At 43.1% G+C, this 16,391-nt stretch overlaps 2 protein-coding genes across 7 annotated transcripts in view; both read left to right on the top strand.

Annotated features, from left to right (window-relative positions):
- The window catches only part of LOC133547611 (gastrula zinc finger protein XlCGF8.2DB-like), a 215,746-nt gene that overhangs the window by 64,691 nt on the left and 134,664 nt on the right, over positions 1-16,391 (top strand). The gene's annotated exons all lie outside the window — the stretch shown is intronic.
- LOC133547481 (gastrula zinc finger protein XlCGF57.1-like) overlaps positions 1-16,391 on the top strand; it is a 63,473-nt gene that overhangs the window by 35,792 nt on the left and 11,290 nt on the right. For 4 of the 6 annotated variants that reach the window (XM_061893175.1, XM_061893169.1, XM_061893184.1 and 1 more), the window contains one exon: positions 12,436-12,693. The exons of the other annotated variants lie outside the window; for them this stretch is intronic. In XM_061893175.1, coding sequence (XP_061749159.1) covers positions 12,436-12,693 — 258 coding nt within the window. The remainder of the gene's footprint in view (positions 1-12,435; positions 12,694-16,391) is intronic. 6 annotated transcript variants of the gene reach the window in all.

Raw genomic sequence — 16,391 nt, 5'->3', positions numbered from 1 at the left:
ACACAACTGAGTTGGGGACTTATGGCCGCTTATGTGGACACTTATACTGCCATTTGGTGGTGTCAGAAGTGTATTACATACAATGGAATTTGGAAAAAAAAGTGTAGAAATAAGAATTAGCATGGGACTAAATATTAAGTACACGTTTGTGTACTTATGGACTAAGTACATCATATCAAAAGATGAATCTTAATTTTTATTCTAATAGGGTCCAATAAGCCCAAATAGCAAAGATTACTAAAAAAAACATGTAAACAAACAGTTTGGGCCTTAAGAGGTTTAAGTAGCATTTTTGACTAAGGGAATAAGCAAAATGTTCACCGCAGTGTTCGGCATTGTGTCCATGGATATGATATTGGCGTATCATATTTTCTAATTAGCCCAAAGCAGGGCGGTCCAAACTTTTTTTTAACCTGCATGTGAAAATGTAAAACATGCAGGGGGCATTATATACTTTTGAAAGAAAATAATAAAAATGCTTAAAACAGACGCTATAAAATTTTACAATAAAACTTTGGTCATCTTTATTTAATTAGTTGCAAATAATATAAATTATTTATTAGTATCACAATTAAATTTTTTCTCATTACATTAGTGTTTTTTGCTCTTTTTTCCTCACATTTTTACTGTTGTTTTTTTATTTATTTCTACAATATGCGGCGGGCCCACAAAACCGAGCATTTAGTTGTACTTTGGACACCCCTGCTCAAAGCATCATTAATTAACCTCTTAAGGCCCAAGCTGTTTGTTTACATGCTTTTTTTGATTTCTCTTTGCTATTTGGGATTATTGGACCCTAATTAGAATAAAAATTAAGAATCATCTTTTGATATGATGTACTTAGTCCATAAGTACACAAACGTGTACTTCATGTTTAGTGACATGCCAATTCTTATTTTTACACTTTTTTTCCCAAATTCCATTGTATGTTATATTCTTCTGACACCACCAGATGGCAGTATAAGTGTCCACATAAGCGGCCATAAGACCCCAATTCAGTAATGTACACAATTTTGGAAATAAGAGCTAAAAGGTGCTGTCCACGCATGTGGCCATTAAGCCTTTAAAGGTATAATGAGTCACCGCGCCTATGACTAACATGCTGTCATTTCTATACTAGAATACTGAATGAGACTATAGAAAACCTATTACTAGCTCATTTTTTGTTATCGAACAATTGACTATATTATCATTTATCATTTAGTTGAAATGTACCAGAACCTTTTTTTGTTTTGTTAGCTCTGACAAAACAAATTAGTATAATATATATCGTGAATACAAAAAACATTTTGATTAGAATAGGCTGAGGGAAAAAAAAAAAAAAAAATGCTAGGGCCGAAAATACCATCATATAGAATACAACTGTCGACGTATTTGTTTAATCAATCAATCAATCAATGTTTATTTATATAGCCCCAAATCACAAATGTCTCAAAGGACTGCACAAATCATTACGACTACAACATCCTCGGAAGAACCCACAAAAGGGCAAGGAAAACTCACACCCAGTGGGCAGGGAGAATTCACATCCAGTGGGACGCCAGTGACAATGCTGACTATGAGAAACCTTGGAGAGGACCTCAGATGTGGGCAATCCCCCCCCTCTAGGGGACCGAAAGCAATGGATGTCGAGCGGGTCTAACATGATACTGTGAAAGTTCAATCCATAGTGGCTCCAACACAGCAGTGAGAGTCCCGTCCACAGGAAACCATCTCAAGCGGATCAGCAGCGTAGAGATGTCCCCAACCGATACAGGCGAGCGGTCCATCCTGGGTCCCGACGAGCGGTCCATCCTGGGTCTCGACTCTGGACAGCCAGTACTTCATCCATGGTCATCGGACCGGACCCCCTCCACAAGGGAGGGGGGGACATAGGAGAAAGAAAAGAAGCGGCAGATCAACTGGTCTAAAAAGGAGGTCTATTTAAAGGCTAGAGTATACAGATGAGTTTTAAGGTGAGACTTAAATGCTTCTACTGAGGTAGCATCTCGAACTGTTACCGGGAGGGCATTCCAGAGTACTGGAGCCAGAAGATGTTTAAAGAGGACACAATGCGTAAACTTAAAATCAGAAGTATTTATTCCCTATTGGATACAATTCTAATACAATTTGTCTGAGCGCTCTCTGTCCCTAGTATCAACACAGCGACTTACAAAGGGTTTTCAGGACGGGCTCTTACAATAAACACTATATTGCCAAAAGTATTTGGCCACCCATCAAAATTATGAGAATCAGGTGTCCTAATCATTTGGCCCGGTGTATAAAATCAAGCACTTAGGCATGGAGACTGTTTCTACAAACATTTGTGAAAGAATGGGCTGCTCTCAGTGATTTCCAGCGTGGAACTGTCATAGGATGCTACCTGTTGGAGATGCGCGGATAGGCAATTATATCATCCGCATCACCAAAGTCGTCATCCACCCTCTGTCCACCCGAACAAACATTTTATCAGGACCGTACCCGCCCGCCAACCGCCCGCTGAAATACATCAGCGGTTGTCTGCCTTTACCACTCACAGAGCTATTTAAACCTGTTTCACAGAGTAATGATGACAATTGTAGCACTAACGTTCCCGCGACTATCCAATAGCGTTCATCCTGATTACAAGAATATGGGCGTGCTGTGAAGCCATTGACTTCGACACCTTCAACAACATGTACGAACCGATTGTTGGTCCGGCAACATGTGTGCAGCTTCTGCAATTACACGTTCAAGATTGAAAGGCATACTGGGTGATACAGAGTACACTGATGGTTGTGATATAAACAACTTTAACACTTACTAATATGCGCCACGCTGTGAAGCCACACCCAACAAGATTGACAAACACTTTTCGGGAGAACATCCTCACAGTAACACAACATAAACACAACACAACAAATACCCATAATCCTTTGTATCCGTGAGAATACCTGAATATATTTTACACCCCCCCATCTTACCGACACACGGGGGGGGGTTGCTGCTAGCGGGGTGTATAAAATAGTCAGGAAGTGTGATTAATAGAAAGGATCATGGGTATTTGTTGTGTTGCGTTTATGTTGTGTTACTGTGAGGATGTTCTCCCGAAATGTGTTTGTCGTTCTTAATTGGTGTGGCTTCACAGCGTGGCACATATTACTAAGAGTGTTAAAATTGTTTATATAACAACCATTAGTGTACTCTGTGTCACCCAGTATGCCTTGCAGTCGTGTGTGTGTTGCCGTGGTGCTGGACTGACAAGCAGATCGTACATGTTGTAGTAGGTGACAAAGCCAATGGCTTCATAGCAGGCCCTAATACTTATTATCTGGGTGACTACCGGCAGTTATTCCGGAGAATAATAGCGTCTCTTATTGTTTTCTTCGCTTTATGACACGGGTCTTAAATGGCACTTTGGAGGCAAAGGTTACCGATCACAGAACCATGCATATCAAATATTTCCGGTTGGTTCAACCGCCACCCGCCCGAATCTAATTAAAATCTATTTTTTCGTCATGTCAACCGCCAGACCCGCGGTTTATCGCGGACTCCGCGGATGAGACCGCAAACCGCGCATCTCTACCACCTGTGCAACAAATCCAGTCGTGAAATTTCCACGCTCCTAAATATTCCGAAGTCAACTTTATTATGAAGAGTTTGGGAACAACAGCAACTCAGCCACCAAGTGGTAGGCCACGTAAACTGACAGAGAGGGGTCAGCGGATGCTGAAGCGCATAGTGCAGAGAGGTCGCCGACTTTCTGTACAGCCGGTTGCTACAGAGCTCCAAACTTCTTGTGACCTTCCAATTAGCCCACGTACAGTACGCAGAGAGCTTTATGGTATGGGTTTCCATGGCCGGGCAGCTGCATCTAAGCCATACATCACCAGCGTGGGATGCAGTGGTGTAAAGCATGTTGCCACTGGACTCCAGAGCAGTGGAGACGCATTCTCTGGACTGATGAGTCACGCTTTTCCATCTGGCAATCTGATGGACCAGTCTGGGTTTGGAAGTTGCCAGGAGAACGCTACATTTCGGACTGCATTGTGCCGAGTGTGGTGGAGGAGGAATTATGGTGTGGGGTTGTTTTTCAGGAGTTGGGCTTGGCCCCTTTGTTCCAGTGAAAGGAACTCTGAACGCTCCAGGATACATAAAACATATTGGACAATTCCATCAGATGGCACTTCAAGTTCATATGTGAGTTAAAGTTAAAGCTAAAGTACCAATGATTGTCACACACACTAGGTGTGGTGAAATTTGTCATCTGCATTTTACCCATGCCCTTGTTCACCCCCTGGGGGGTGGGGGGAGCAGTGGGCAGCAGCGGTGCGGCGCCCGGGAATAATTTTTGGTAATATAACCCCCATTTCCAACCCTTGTTGCTGAGTGCCAAGCAGGGAGGTAATGGGTTCCAAACTCAGCAAAACTTGAACTCACAACCTACCGATCTCAGGGCGGACACTCTAACCACAAGGCCACTGAAGGCAGGTGGCCAAATACTTTCGGCAATATAGTGTATTGTAATGTATGAATATGCAAAGAGTTGTCTGCTTACAGGCGTGAAATCTACTTCTGCCTTCTCCTTCCTGGACTCCGACTTCATATCGGGTGTTGTCCTTCACACCTCGGCAAAGGAGCCACGTCAACAGTAGCAAGAATGTGGGCGATAAGAGTAAATGTTTATGTACCTGAACTTGGACCCAGTTCCAACTGGAACTCAGAACATATGATTAGTTGCATGGCCTATTCTAAGCATATCTATACTAAACATTTCTTAATCACTTTATCCTTTGTTATCTTAATTATATCCCAACATAATGGGAATAGATTGATTGGCAACACCAAATTGGCCTTAGTGGGTGAATGTGAGTGTGAATGTTGTCCGTCTATCTGTGTTGGCCCTGCGATGAGGTGGCGACTTGTCCAGGGTGTACCCTGCCTTCCGCCCGAATGCAGCTGAGATAGGTTCCAGCGACCCCAAAAGGGACGAGCGGTAGGAAATGGATGGATGGATAATGTATCCAAGTAGAACCAAGTGTTTTTATACTAATACAGTACCCCAATCATACCAGAGATGGCAGCAATCCAACACAAATGCGTTTTCTGGGTATGAAAACAACGAATACGAAAAATGATGAGACACTTTAGTTGTTTGCTTATTGTATTTGCCATCCATCCATCCATCTTCTTCTGCTTATCCGAGGTCGGGTCGTGGGGGCAGCAGCCTAAGCAAGGAAGCCCAGACTTTCCTCTCCCTACCAACTTCGTCCAGCTCTTCCCGGGGGATCCCGAGGCATTCACAGGCCAGCCGGAGACATAGTCTTCCCAACGGGTCCTAGGTCTTCCCCGTGGCCTCCTACCAGTCGGACGTGCCTTAAAAACCTCCCTAGGGAGGCCTTTGAGTGGCACCCTGACCAGATGCCCGAACCACATCATCTGGCTCCTCTCGATGTGGAGGAGCTGCGGCTTTATTTTTGGCTCCTCCCGGATGGCAGAGCTTCTCACCCTATCTTTAAGGGAGAGCCCCGCCACCCGGCGGAGGAAACTCATTTCGGTCACTTGTACCCGTGATCTTGTCCATTTGGTCAAAACCCAAAGCTCATGACCATAGGTGAGAATGGGAACGTAGATCGACCGGTAAATTGAGAGCTTTGCCTTCCGGCTCAGCTCCTTCTTCACCACAACGGATCGATACAGCGTCCGCATTACTGAAGACGCCGCACCAATCCCCCCGTCGATCTTACGATCCACTCTTCCCTCACTCGTGAACAAGACTCCTAGGTACTTGAACTCCTCCACTTGGGGCAGGGTCTCCTCCCCAACCCGGAGATGCCACTCCACCCTTTTCCGGGCGAGAACCATGGACTCGGTCTTGGAGGTGCTGTTTCTCATCCCAGTCGTTTCACACTCTGCTGCGAACCGATCCAGCGAGAGCTGAAGATCCTGGCCAGATGAAGCCATCAGGACCACATTATCTGCAAAAAGCAGAGACCTAATCCTGCAGCCACCAAACCGGATCCCCTCAACGTCCTGACTGCGCCTAGAAATTCTGTCCATAAAAGTTATGAACAGAATCGGTGACAAAGGACAGCCTTGGCGGAGTCCAACCCTCACTGGAAATGTGTTGGACTTACTGCCGGCAATGCGGACCAAGCTCTGACACTGATCATACAGGGAGCGGACCGCCACAATAAGACAGTCCATTACCCCATACTCTCTGAGCACTCCCCACAGGACTTCCCGAGGGACACGGTCGAATGCCTTCTCCAAGTCCACAAAGCACATGTAGACTGGTTGGGCAAACTCCCATGCACCCTCAAGGACCCTGCCGAGAGTATAGAACTGGTCCACGGTTCCACGACCAGGACGAAAACCACACTGTTCCTCCTGAATCTGAGGTTTGACTTTCCGGCGTAGTCTCCTCTCCAGTACACCTGAATAGACCTTACCGGGAAGGCTGAGGAGTGTGATATTGTATTTTCATGTTTACTGGTTTGTTTGTTCTGATGAAAAAGGTGCTTGTATACAGCACACACTGTGGTCTAGTGGTTAGAGTGGTTAGCGTGGGAGCCATTACCTCCCTGCTTGGCACTCAGCATCAAGGGTTGGAATTGGGGGTTATATCACCGAAAGTGAGTCCTGGGCACGGCCACCACTGCTGCCCACTGCTCCCCTCACCTCCCAGGGGGTGAACAAGGGGATGGATTAAATGAAGAGGACACATTTCACCACACCTAGTGTGTGTGTGACAAATATTGGTACTTTAACTTAACTTGGTACACTATGGGGCGGTATGCACGATTTAGACCAGGGGTCGGGAACCTTTTTGGCTGAGAGAGCCATACAAGCCAAATATTTTTAAAAGTATTTCCGTGAGAGCCATATAATATATTTTTTTTTAACACTGAATACAACTATATGCGTGCATTTTTAAGAAAGACCAACATTTTTAGAGTATAATAACAGTGTGGTTTTCGTCCTGGTCGTGGAACTGTGGACCAGCTCTATACTCTCGGCAGGGTTCTTGAGGGTGCATGGGAGTTTGCCCAACCAGTCTACATGTGCTTTGTGGACTTGGAGAAGGCATTCGACCGTGTCCCTCGGGAAGTCCTGTGGGGAGTGCTCAGAGAGTATGGGGTATCGGACTGTCTTATTGTGGCGGTCCGCTCCCTGTATGATCAGTGCCAGAGCTTGGTCCGCATTGCTGGCAGTAAGTCAAACACATTTCCAGTGAGGGTTGGACTCCGCCAAGGCTGTCCTTTGTCACCGATTCTGTTCATAACTTTTATGGACAGAATTTCTAGGCGCAGTCAAGGCGTTGAGGGGTTCCGGTTTGGTAACCGCAGGATTAGGTCTCTGCTTTTTGCAGATGATGTGGTCCTGATGGCTTCATCTGACCGGGATCTTCAGCTCTCGCTGGATCGGTTCGCAGCCGAGTGTGAAGCGACCGGAATGAGAATCAGCACCTCCAAGTCCGAGTCCATGGTTCTCGCCCGGAAAAGGGTGGAGTGCCATCTCCGGGTTGGGGAGGAGACCCTGCCCCAAGTGGAGGAGTTCAAGTACCTAGGAGTCTTGTTCATGAGTGGGGGAAGAGTGGATTGTGAGATCAACAGGCGGATCGGTGCGGCGTCTTCAGTAATGCGGACGTTGCACCGGTCCGTTGTGGTAAAGAAGGAGCTGAGCCGGAAGGCAAAGCTCTCAATTTACCGGTCGATCTACGTTCCCATCCTCACCTATGGTCATGAGCTTTGGGTCATGACCGAAAGGATAAGATCACGGGTACAAGCGGCCGAAATGAGTTTCCTCCGCCGTGTGGCGGGGCTCTCCCTTAGAGATAGGGTGAGAAGCTCTGCCATCCGGGAGGAACTCAAAGTAAAGCCGCTGCTCCTTCACATGGAGAGGAGCCAGATGAGGTGGTTCGGGCATCTGGTCAGGATGCCACCCGAAGGCCTCCCTAGGGAGGTGTTTAGGGCACGTCCAACCGGTAGGAGGCCACGGGGAAGACCCAGGACACGTTGGGAAGACTATGTCTCCCGGCTGGCCTGGGAACGCCTCGGGATCCCCCGGGAAGAGCTAGACGAAGTGGCTGGGGAGAGGGAAGTCTGGGTTTCCCTGCTTAGGCTGTTGCCCCCGCGACCCGACCTCGGATAAGCGGAAGATGATGGATGGAAGTCTCTTATTCTTTTTAATAACATTGTTATTCTGAGGCTAACCAACAATAAATAAAACACTTCTTACCATTAGTGCGACTTCTTGAACAGGTGCGGTAGAAACCGGATGGATGGATGAAAATGCATGAGAATATTTTATATTTTGAACGTTATTTTTGACACTGTGATTACCAGCGGAATTATTCATTGCTTATCGTGTTAAGCAATGTCAGCTAAGATTTATCTGAGAGCCAGACGCAGTCATCAAAAGAGCCACATCTGGCTCTAGAGCCATAGGTTCCCTACCCCTGATTTAGACTATGGGTTCAACCCACCAATAAACCAAAACAAGTAGAAGAAGAAATAAGAGGACGTCTTAAAAGATTACATTAGCAGAGCGGTGGCGTAAAGTGTGCGTTATTTCTTTCAAAAATGTATGGGTTTTTTTTTGCGATCATAATACTTATTTAATAGTTTATATATCAATGATGAAATCTTAACATTGCAACACAAGCCAATACGGCCGGGTTAATTTACTAGATTGCAATTTTAAATTTCGCGCCAAAATATCCTGCTGAAACGTCTCGGTATGATGACGCGTGCGCGTGACGTCACGCATTGTAGAGGACATTTTGTCCCAGCATCGTTCCCAGCTATAAGTCGTCTGTTTTCATCGCATAATTCCACAGTATTCTGGACGTCTGTGTTGCGGAATCTTTTGCAATTTGTTCAATGAACAATGGAGACATCAAAGAAGAAAGCTGTAGGTGGGAAGCGGTGTATTGTGGCCGCCTTTAGCAACACAAAAACAGCGGTGTTTCATTGTTTACATTCCCGAAAGATGACGGTGAAGCTTTACTATGGAACAGAGCGGTCAAGCGAACACGGTTGGATTGGACCACACACACAAAGTACAGTGTATTATGCAGTGATCATTTCGGAAGATCATTTTTCGCAGAGGGTCCCTTGCGAAGGGCAGAGATGGGCATTGCCATCACTCGTCGACTGGTGCTGAAGAAAGGTGCGGGGCCGACCTTCAGGTTTTACAGGTACGACCATGTAATCTCACTAAAACACTAGTAACACAATAAGCAGATAAGGGATTTTTCAAAATTATCCTAGTCAATTTGTCTAATGACATCTGAATCGCTCCCACTGTATAGTTGTCTTTTTTTTTTTTTTTCTAATCCTTCACTCTCACTTTCCTCATTTACAAATCTTTCATCCTCGCTCAAATTAATGGGGAAATCGTCGCTTTCTCGGTCCGAATCGCTCTCGCTGCTGGTGGCCATGATTGTAAACAATGTGAGGATGTGATGAGCTCCACAACCCGTGACGTCACGCGCATATCGTCTGCTACTTCCGGTACAGGCAATTTTTTTTTATCAGCACCAAAAGTTGCGAACTTTATCGTCGATGTTCTCTACTAAATCCTTTCAGCAAAAATATGGCAATATCGCAGAATGATCAAGTATGACACATAGAATGGATCTGCTATCCCCGTTTAAATCTAATTTCAGTAGGCCTTTGATATCATAGTAAAACGTCGTAATTGTTAATCTTTGGTGCGCTTCTTCAGATAGCTCGAACAAAAGACCCGGAAGTTAGCATCGCATGCTAAAGCGAGTCACAATAACATGGTGACGCTGTGAAAATGTGTAAAGTCCAAATGCTGAGAGACTTGGTGAAGGAGCGACTTTGTGCCGCTGCGCAAGAAATATTTGTCATGTTCGAAAGAACGATAGCGGAGTACGAGGAAGAACTTCGACGAACAAAAGAGAAGAACGGGCGACAACGTCAACGACTGGACGCTGTTTTCAAGCATCGACTGGAAACACACAGAGCAGGTTGGTTCTTACTCTCATATGTTTAGTAACTTGATATTTTATCGTTCGGAAATCTCCATGACAATATTAATGATGAGAATCAGGTGTCCTAATCACTCGGGCCGGCCACAGGTGAAAAAAACCAAGCACTTAGGCACGGAGACTTGTTTCTACAAACATTTGTGAAATAATGGGCCGCTCTCAGAAGCTCAGTGACTTCCAGGTGCAACAAATCGAGTCGTAAAATTTCCTGGCCCCTAAAATATTCCAAAGTAAACTGTCGGCTTTATTACAAGAAAATGGAAGAGTTTAGGAACAACAGCAACTCAGCCACCAAATGGGAGGCCATGTAAACTGACAGAGAGGGGTCAGCGGATGCTGAAGCGCATAGTGCAAAAAGTCTGTTGCTACAGAGCTTCAAACTTCACGGGACCTTCCAATTAACCAGAGTACAGTACGCAGAGAGCTTCATGGAATGGGTTTCCATGGCCGAGCAGCTGTATCTAAGCCATACATGACCAAGTCCAATGCAAAGCGTCAGATGCAGTGGTGTAAAGCATGTTGCCAATGGACTCTAGATCAGTGGAGACGCGTTCTCTGGACTGACGAATCATGCTTTTCCATCTGGCAATCTGATGGACGAGTCTGGGTTTGGAGGTTGCCAGGAGAACGCTAAATTTTGGACTGCATTGTGCCGAGTGTGAAATTTGGTGGAGTAGGAATTATGGTTTGGGGTTGATTTTCAGGAGTTGGGCTTGGCTCTTTTAGTTCCAGTGAAAGGAACTTTGAATGCTCCAGGATACCAAAACATTTTGGACAATTCCATGCTCCCAACCTTGTGGGAACAGTTTGGAGCAGGCTCCTTCCTCTTCCAACATGACTGTGCACAAAGCAAGGTCCATAAAGACATGGATGACAGAGTCGGGTGTGGATGAACTTGACTGGCCTGCACAGAGTCCTGACCTCAACCCGATAGAACACCTTTGGAAAGAATTAGAACGGAGACTGAGAGCCAGGCCTTCTCGACCAACTTTAGTGTGTGACCTCACCAATGCGCTTTTGGAAGAGTGGTCGAAAATTCGTATAAACACACTCAGAATAGTTGAAGCTGCAAAAGATAAGCCAACGTCATATTGAACCCTATGGGTTAGGAATGGGATGGCACTTCGAGTTCATATGTGAGTCAAGGCAGGTGGCAAAATACTTTTGGCAATATAGTGTATATATAAATGTTTGTCTTTTTGCAACATTAAACCTGTAAACACACTGAACTATTCTAAATGTGGATTGGCCCATCTTAGGCAACTTTATTTAATTTTTGTTCAAAGTTTGTTTGCTCATTGGAGTAACACGGCTGACAGTAACATGATAAAGTCTTTAAGAAAATAATAAAAAATACATAAAATATAGCAACATTACATGTATGCTAAAGGAAGATCAGACACTGTCTAAATATGTTATAACATCCAGACTGCTGAGATTTTAACCCAACCTAATTAAAGTTCAACATAAAGCCTGCAGAGGATCTGAATGAAACAATTACCTGTGCACCACGGGACTTGTAAAAATCCTACATTTGCTAATGGGTTAGTTAGGGGTACAGGACTGAGTGAAAACCCATGGACACCACTAATCATTTGGACTATTTGGTAAGGTGTCTAATATAATTTAGAACTAAACGCTACTTCGTATTAGAAATTGCAAGAGCGAGAGGATGCATGTGCATGTACGAGCCAGTCGGCCTCACAACAAGAGGATTGAGAAAAAAAACTTATTGACTACAGAGGCGTACCCCACGGATCTTTACTGGGACCGGGATTGTTCAATCTTTATACAAAACGTTTGTCAATAACGGCAGAAATTGATACAGTAAAAAGATGGTATGACAAAAACAGACACTTTGAACCGCAGTAAAACTAAAATAATGCTATTTGGTAAGAGTAGAAGAGAAAGTCAAACGGACGGAGTAGACATTAAAAAGTGAAATGAATAATATTTTTGGGTGTAATAATAAATTATAAAAGCTCGGTCAGCTGTCTGATTGGCTAACGCAACTGTCTATCACTGTGTGTCTCCTTTCGCTGTAAACTAAAAAGAACAGCTTTGGAAGGAGCATAATATGACATGAAGAGAGTATGAATACTTTAAGATATTTAGGGAGAGTAAAAAAAATACTTTTATCGTTAATTATGATCATGATTTCTGGTTATGTAAAGTCAGCAGAGAAGGCCTTACTGGCCCTGACTGCACACCAACGCTTATTTTGCACTCCATGCTTTGTTGTGCGAAAGTAAGGCATCTTATTATAAGATATTATGATAATTGTCCACATTTTTATAGAGATTGTATAATAATTGTTCACATTTATTATTGTTGTAATTGTTCACATTCATTAACAATGTAAAGGCAATATTACTTAAAGATCTTAAAAAATAGCCAAATAAGGGTTTTGGTATATGTTTTACTGGGTTTCTAATTCACGCGTTTCTGTTTTGCAGACGTCGGTGAAGTAGCTTTTCCCCCTGAGCTGCAGGTGTGGGGCACCAGGATGGAGCAAGAGGAGCCAAAGCCTCCCCACCTTAAGGAGGAGCATGTGTGTACTCGGGAGGATGCCGACATCAGCAAGTTTGCAGTGACCCATGAGGCGGCGAAGAGTGAAAATGATGAGGATGAAGCTCGGCTGTCCCAGCTTGATGAGAGTCAAAGTTCAGAGAAGAGAAGATGGGAAGCAGACGGCCTCTTGGCGGCGCTGCCAGGTAGTGACGATGCCAGGTGCCACTCTCCTGACGCTAAAACTGACAACAAACACTTCAACTGCGGTAGAAGATTCGCTCTCAAAGGCAGTTTGAAGACACACACAAGAATCCACACCGTAGAAAACTCATTCTCGTGCTCGGTCTGCAACACCGGTTTTAGGAACCGTTCCACATTGGCGCGGCACATGAGGACGCACACGGGCGAGAAACCCTTTTCTTGTTCACTTTGTGACGAAAGCTTCTCCCAGAAGTGCAATTTGCTGAGGCACGCCACGACCCACGCGGGGGAAAAAACACTTCCCCGCGAGAAACCGTTTACCTGCTCGGCGTGCGGGAAGCGGTTCTCTCAGAAAGCGAACTTGAAGACCCACGCGAGGACGCACACGGGCGAGAAACCCTTCCCTTGCCTAGTGTGCGGCGAACGATTCTCGCTCAAAGGCAGCTTGGTAAAGCACACCAGAAGACACACGGGGGAGAAACCTTTCGCCTGCAGAGTTTGCGGCCAGAGGTTCTCGCAAAAGTACACTTTGTTGACACACATGCGAAGGCACACGGGCGAGAAGCCCTTCAGCTGCAGCGTGTGTGACGGAACCTTCTCCCAGAAATACCTCGTCAGCAAACATAAGTGCAGCAGCAAATATGACGACACAAACCAATGTTGACTTAAAAAACTATACAGTCGTGGTCAAAAGTTTACATACACTTGTAAAGAATATAATGTCATGTCTGTCATGAGTTTCCAATTATTTTGAGAACTCTTAATATTTTGTGATAGAGTGATTGGAGCACGCACTTGTTTGTCACAAAAAACCTTCATGAAGTTTGGTTCTTTTATGAATTTATTATGGGTCTACTGAAAATGTGAGAGAATCTGCTGGGTCAAAAGTATACATACAGCAATGTTAATATTTGCTTACATGTCCCCTGGCAAGTTTCACTGCAATAAGGCACTTTTGGTAGCCATTCACAACCTTCTTGCAGGCTTCTGGTTGAATTTTTGACCACTCCTCTTGACAAAATTGGTGCAGTTCAGCTAAATTTGTTGGTTTTCTGACATGGACTTGTTTTTTTCAGCATTGTCCACTTCTCAATAGGGTTAAAGTCAGGACTTTGGGAAGGCCATTCTTACACCTTCATTCTAGCCTGATTTAGCCATTCCTTTACCACTTTTGACGTGTGTTTGGTGTCATTGTCTTGTTGGAACTCCTAACTGCGCCCAAAACCCAACTTCTGGGCTGATGATTTTAGGTTGTCCTGAAGAATTTGGAGGTAATCCTCCTTTTTCAGTGTTCCATTTATTCTGTGTAAAGCACCGGTTCCACTGGCAGAAAAACAGGCCCAGAGCATAATACTACCACCATTGTGCTTGACGGTAGGTTCCTGGGATTAAAGGCCTCACCTTTTCTCTTCCAAACATATTGCTGTGTATTCTGGCCAAACAGCCAAATGTGTGTTTCATCTGACCACAGAACTTGACTCCAGAAGGTTTATCTTTGTCCATGTCATCAGCGGCAAACTTTTGACAAGCCTTAAGGTGTCGCTTCTGGAGCAAGGTATCCTCTCAGTCCATGGCGATGCAAAACAAGCTTGACTGTGGACAATGACACCTGGTTTGTAGGAGCTTCCAATTCATTGCAGACCTTCTATTTTGGTGGTTCTCGGTTGACTCTTGATCATCCTGAGCAATTTTCTCTCAGCAGCAGGTGATAGCTTGCGTTTTCTTCCTAATCGTGGCAGTGACAAAACTGTGCCATTCACTTTATACTTACACACAATTGTCTGCAAAATTGCTCTTGGGACCTTAAGCTGCTTTGAAATGACTCCAAGTGACTTTCCTGATTTGTTCAAGTCAATGAGTTGTTTTGTTTTTTCAGATCTTTGCTGAGTTCCTTTGACTTCCCCATTGTCGCGTTCATAACCGAGTCTAATGACTGCGTCACATGAGCCCTATTTGAATGGGCTCAGTGAAGTCAACATATGTCAATCATAATCACTCACATGAAGTTAAGAGGCCAAGCCATGAAGCCAATTGGATTTGATTGTAACTTTTCTACATCACCAAAATTGATAATGTATGTTGCTGTATCTACACTTTTGACCCAGCAGATTTAATCACATTTTCAGTAGACCCATAATAAATTCATAAAAGAACCAAACTTCATGAGTGTTTTTTTTGTGACCAACAAGTATGTTAAAATAAGAGTTGTAGAAATTATTGGAAACTCAAGACAGCCATGACATTATGTCCTTCACAAGTGTATGTAAACTTTTGACCACGACTGTACATAAACTGCCCTGCATTTTCGATAGGATAGTAGTTCCTAACATTGTTGACTAGATAACTGTTTCATGAGGGGTTCCCTCAATCATCAGGAGATTGAGGGAACCCCTCATGAAACAGTTCTGTAGAGATGAAGTAGTCTTGTGATTTTTCCCACACCTACATATTACGCTTTACCACGGTATCGAGCACTATTCTCTGGATAATCCAATCAATATATATATATATATATATATATGTGTATGTGTATATATAAATGTAGATATATATGTGTATATATAAGGGACGGCGTGGCGCAGTGGGAGAGTGGCCGTGCGCAACCCGAGCGTCCCTGGTTCAATTCCCACCTAGTACCAACCTCGTCACGTCCGTTGTGTCCTGAGCAAGACACTTCACCCTTGCTCCTGATGGGTGCTGGTTGGCGCCTTGCATGGCAGCTCCCTCCATCAGTGTGTGAATGTGTGTGTGAATGGGTAAAATGTGGAAGTAGTGTCAAAGCGCTTTGAGTACCTTGAAGGTAGAAAAGCGCTATACAAGTACAACCCATTTATATATGTATATATAAATGTAAATATATAAGTATATATATATTTGTATATATATGTAAATATATATATATATGTAAATATATATATGTATATATATATGTGTATATATATATATGTATACATATGTATATTTGTATAGATGTGTGTTTATATATAAATATATATATGTTTATATATGTATATATGTACATATAAATGTGTATATGTATATATGTGTATATATATATATATGTAAATATATATAAAAATGTATATATATATGTATATATATGTCTGTGTATGTATATGTACATATACATATGTGTATATATATGTATATGTATGTATATATATATATGTATGTGTGTATATTTATATATATGTGTGTATATGTGTGTGTGTGTATATATATATGTATACATGTCTGTGTGTGTATATATGTATATAAATGTATGTATATGTATGTGTATATAAATGTATGTATATGTATATATGTATGTATATATATATGTCTATGTGTATATATATGTGTATATATATACGTATATGTATGTATATATGTATATACATGTGTGTATATATACGTATATGTATGTATATATGTATATACATGTGTGTATATTTATATATATATATATATATATATATATATATATATATACATATATATATATATATATATGTGGATATTTCTATATATATATATATATAGTGATTTTTTTCCTACGTTTTACAGACCTTCCTTGTGGTCTACAGTACATCACAGTTATTCATAACTGTTTTAGGAAAAATAAAAAGCAAAATACCTCAACAAAAACTGCTTTTGGCTGTTTGTTTTTTTTGTTTTGTTTTTTACCACCAAAGCCTTCCTGTGTCCAATGATTAATTAC

This window comes from Nerophis ophidion, linkage group LG02 (genome assembly GCF_033978795.1).
Source record: "Nerophis ophidion isolate RoL-2023_Sa linkage group LG02, RoL_Noph_v1.0, whole genome shotgun sequence".
Taxonomy (NCBI): Eukaryota; Metazoa; Chordata; class Actinopteri; order Syngnathiformes; family Syngnathidae; genus Nerophis; species Nerophis ophidion.
Note: the sequence above shows the minus strand (reverse complement) of the source record. Positions and strands in the feature narration are given on the sequence as shown.